Genomic DNA, 4,593 nt, shown 5'->3' on the forward strand with positions numbered 1-4,593 from the left:
CTCTGCATCTCAAAAAATAAAATAAAAGACATCACCCCAGCCTCTGAATGTTGATTTCTTACAAAAATACAAACAACAAAGAAATGAAACCCAACTTTTCATTATCCTCATTCTCAGGACAACCAATGAGAGCAAGAAAAATGATAATTATAAAATCAAGAACATAAACAATAAGTGAAAAAAGAACAAGAAAATCAAAGCCAGTAATTCCCTTTGCTCTGTCTAAAAACAAAACAAACATATAATTGATGCTTTCCAGCCACAACAATAGTTCAGTACATTTGGATGAAATTTAAAGTTATGGAAGGATTACTGATAATAGCACCAAACCACTTCAAACTTCATTAAAACCAACAGCAAAAGATAATTCCTTGGTGAGATCAAACAACTTAAGATAATTCAGAAGTGGGTTCTTAGTTTTATGTTGTGATCAGATTTCAAAAATCCTACATCATTATCCATTGTCAAAACCAAGAACCATGAGTCTCCAGCAATTAAAAGAGAGGCTTCATCCTCGAAATCCTCTAAAGGTACAGAACATAGTAATACAGAACAAGGTAGCATCATAAGCCTATTAATGTGAGAAATTTTAAAGTGCCAAGTTAACAAGTTGCCATGCTCTCAACTTGACATAAAAATAAGCTCACAAAAAATCACAATAAAATCCAAACTGTAAGCATTGCACACAACAAGCATAAGCATGATTCCAGTTAGATCTGAAAGAATAGAATCATTTTTTGATCAATAGATAATTGAGATAATTATATGCAACTAAATACTTGGTAACATTTATAGAGGGTTTAAGGTGATAAAAATAATTTCAAAGCAATTAATGATCCGGATTTAAGACATCTCTCACATTTAATAGCAGTGAGAATAGAAATTATTTAGTCAAAACTATGAAGAGAAGATAGCGTAAAAGTGAATATCAAGTCCAGGAGACTAGATGATTTCTTAAGAGAACACACAATGAGCACCTCCATTCCTATGAGGTGTTTATCAAAATTAATAGCTACTGAAATAAAATGCAATTTAAACGTTCTTCCACATACTTTATAACATAGTTTGCCTTGACCATATTAAAGTAGAGCAGACCATATTAAAGTAGAGCAGAATCATTTTAGCCGCTTTAGACAAAAAAAAATCACCACATTCAACAACATACTATTAACACAACAAGAAATCAAGCAAGCATGGCACAAAAACTTGACTTAAGTCATATCATTATACATTATGAAGCAAACATCTAACCAGGTTGTAAGCAAAGACATGTCAACCAAATATTATGCTCGATGCAGTCTTAAAGCTTTCTAATGCAATGAAATTCCAGCCAACAAACTAAACTACCAATTCCCAAGATCAAGTCACTAACAATTGATTAAGACATAAAGTGATGCAACAACTACAGTATATTTTATCTTTTCATTCTTGCTAAAATAAAATTTTATTTTTGACCAAGGAAAACAAGCTCCAAAAATTCAATAACAACAAAAATAGAAGTAGAAACTCTTCAGTTAGGTAAAATCAAGAAAATAATATAATATCAAGATCCTTAAAAGAAACTAGAAGGCAACACAGAGACAGATGAAGTGAACCAGCAACAAATTTTCAGTAGTCCATATAATATATTCAAGAATTTCATTCTCTGCATTTCATGAAATCACCACAAGCATTTAAATTAAAATGTATAAAAACTCAATGGGTAGGACATTCAAAAATCTTTAGGTACAAGAAAACTCGATAAATAATTAACACAGAAAAAAGACCTTACCTTCAGCACATAGTAGGATCAAAACATTATAGCAAGCAATATAGAATGCTATTTATAAGAGTTTGAAAATCCCATAGTTCATGCTTCATCATAAATTTTATGTCTTTTATTGTTTTAATTAAGAAAAAGGAACTTAAATATTGTATGCATACCTGTAAAATCCAGCCACCACCCGCAAACCCATAAACAGAGTCAGCCCTAACCAAATCTCGGGAAGACCAATGACTGCCGGAGTATATAGCAAAAATGTAGAAGACATTCCTCCCACCACCATTTATGAAAAAAAAAAACAGTAGTCAAAATGAGCAAAATATGCAATCTTCGGATCAGACCCAAAAAATAAAATTTCTGAGATTTTCAAAAGTTCAGCATACCATGGCACGGGCAGCATATGCAAAATCCGAAGCACCATAATGGAGACCATAAAAAACATAAGCTAGTGCGTTCAGAGGTTGACTAGCACTAACAAACTGTAACAGTTTTAGAGAGCGTCATTATGAAGTCTATACAAGGCCAGTTACCCAAAGGCAAATGAAAAGCAATTAGACTTATAAACAAAAAATATACACATACCAATACTCCAGTACCAACAATTGCTAGTACTTCAGCATCCTTGGTGAACAGAGTAGCTAATGAACCAAAAGATAGACCCAAAATTGCAGACAAGGCAAGACCTGTGAGCAATCCTACCTGATAGACAGTTAAATTAAAATGTATAAAAACTCAATGGGTAGGACATTCAAAAATCTTTAGGTACAAGAAAACTCGATAAATAATTAATACAGAAAAAAAGACCTTACCTTCAGCACATAGTGAGCAATTTCCTTCACTGTCTTATAGTCACCTTTAGACATATAACTTGCAGTCAAAGCCTACAAGTAAACAACTCATAAATCAATAGAGACAAATCATGTGTAGACGCTGACTATGCAGAGAGAAATTTCAACAGATTTAAAGCTAAAGTATCCCTCTATTATTGACCAGTATGAGCAAAAAAAAAAAACAATAATAATATGCAGAAGTTTCCCAAAACTAGTGGTCCAAAACAAAGGCAACTTTAGTAGGATCAAAACATTATAGCAAGCAATATAAGTCAAAGAAAGAGATAATACCTGTGCAGATGCACCCAGGGCATCAACCAGAAGCGAAACAGCCAACCATACTGGTATGCATATCTGATGAGCAGCCATTGCAACCGGGCCTTGACGAGCAGCCATTGATGTCCCCAAAGTCATGGTTGTTAGAACAGCAAGAGTTCTTCCAAGAAGAAAACCACCTATAAAATCCCAAAATATATGAAAGAATCAAATAAAAATATAACACCTTAGTTATAACAGGCAAAGAAAAAGGTCAACATGTCTAAAACAGAGAAACAGGTAATATTTTTGCTAAAGAAAAGTAAACTAAAAAACAGAACATACTATATATCAACTGACTGGTTATGCTTCAGTCAAATTGTAAGACAAGAAAGCATCTTCATACAAAAGAGGGAAGTTAAATAACATAAGGATTATTTTTATTTTTTAATATTTTAAGAAAAAAATGAAAAACAAAACCAAATTTACCAGATTTTATGTATCCTCCAAATTGTAATGATCCCATCTTTGGAGGCAGTAGTATTGCTCTCTTATTTAGAAACCATAGCATTAAGAAGGTGACAACATATCTGAAATATAAACATTCGAGCAAGATCTAATGTCAAGGGATTATCACAGCAAAAACTAAAGAAAATTTGCAATGCTAGTCAAAGAACACGTACTGAGACACAACTATGGAAATTGCTGCACCAGTTGCACCCATTTGGAAAGAATACTTAACAAAATCACAGCTACAAGATTCCCAATACCTGCATACACAGCACCACATGAACTGACAAGAAGAGTGGTTCAACTTTGAAGAAATGGAAAAGAACACAAGGACAACAAATTGAAGACAAAATATATGATTTTCAATAGTTCTGTCAAATTGAATGGTTTATGAAATCTAAAATACAAATTACACTAAGTAAAATGAAGCAGCTACTTGATGAAATTTCTGTAATGATTTGCAGAAATTACAAGCAAGCAATTCAAATATACCTGAACAAAAATTAGCTTAGAGAGGTGGGACTTTCCTTCAGCTACTCTTTGATACCCTAAAATTCAAATTCAAATAAAAAAAAAACTTACATTAGAACCAAAGTCGGGTCTAATGAGGTAGAACAAAATAGATTAAATCAGACTAAAAACTGAAATGAAAATTGAATTGAATCGAAATAGGAGATGAAACTCACTAGATTCAACGACCATGCGGCAGGAGAAATCGAAACCGTTCGTTCCAGTAGGCCTTCCATATGTGGATTTTCTCTGCTGCATCTTTTCTTCTTCTTTTTCTCGGCTATGGACAAAGGGATTTAGCTTAAAAAACTTGCAAAATTTTGGACAGATCCCTAAATTATTATTATTATTAAGAAATTTTAAATTACTTCACTATGATCATATAACACAGTTCAAGGAAACGAGGGATAGCGATGAATCACAAAGAAAATGTCGTAAGGAAAATGAAAAGAACCTTTCATCTTCTCCTCAACGGCGTAAGCTTAGTGGAGGCCCGCGAATGGAAGTCGCACTGGGTCGAAGGCACGCAGAGGTGGGCTCACACCTGGGGTCACTTGGTTTGGGGGTTGGGTTCACGGGTGCCTGAGATTTGGAGCTTGGCTCGGAGAAAAATGGCTATGAGGATGGTGGTTAGGTGGTCGGAGCTGAGGATGATGGTGGTTACGGGATTGCGGCTAGGGCGAAGGGAAGAGAGAGACGAGAAGGAGAAGGGGAAAAAAGGTATGA

General features: G+C 34.1%; 1 protein-coding gene across 1 annotated transcript; it reads right to left on the bottom strand.

Moving 5' to 3' along the window:
- Positions 1-399: 399 nt before the first annotated feature.
- Positions 400-3,431, bottom strand: LOC133792065 (protein DETOXIFICATION 45, chloroplastic-like). The gene is made up of 7 exons (XM_062229972.1): positions 3,337-3,431; positions 2,884-3,047; positions 2,572-2,643; positions 2,345-2,461; positions 2,146-2,241; positions 1,767-1,771; positions 400-571 (listed from the first exon to the last, which is right to left on the bottom strand). The coding sequence occupies exons 1-7, from the start codon at positions 3,416-3,418 to the stop codon at positions 400-402; spliced, it is 708 nt and encodes a 235-aa protein (XP_062085956.1). The 5' UTR covers positions 3,419-3,431.
- Positions 3,432-4,593: the final 1,162 nt, after the last annotated feature.

The sequence above is a fragment of the Humulus lupulus genome, chromosome 7 (genome assembly GCF_963169125.1).
Source record: "Humulus lupulus chromosome 7, drHumLupu1.1, whole genome shotgun sequence".
In the NCBI taxonomy this organism is placed as follows: domain Eukaryota; kingdom Viridiplantae; phylum Streptophyta; class Magnoliopsida; order Rosales; family Cannabaceae; genus Humulus; species Humulus lupulus.

Bases quoted from the DNA above. Each gene is read 5' to 3' on its own strand.
- LOC133792065 (XM_062229972.1), bottom strand. From the start codon at position 3,418: ATGCTATGGTTTCTAAATAAGAGAGCAATACTACTGCCTCCAAAGATG. The intron at 2,462-2,571 runs GTAAGGTCTTTT...ACTGTCTATCAG, and splicing joins TTGCTCACTATGTGCTGAAG to GTAGGATTGCTCACAGGTCT. The intron at 2,242-2,344 runs GTATGTGTATAT...AAACTGTTACAG, and splicing joins TTGTTGGTACTGGAGTATTG to TTTGTTAGTGCTAGTCAACC.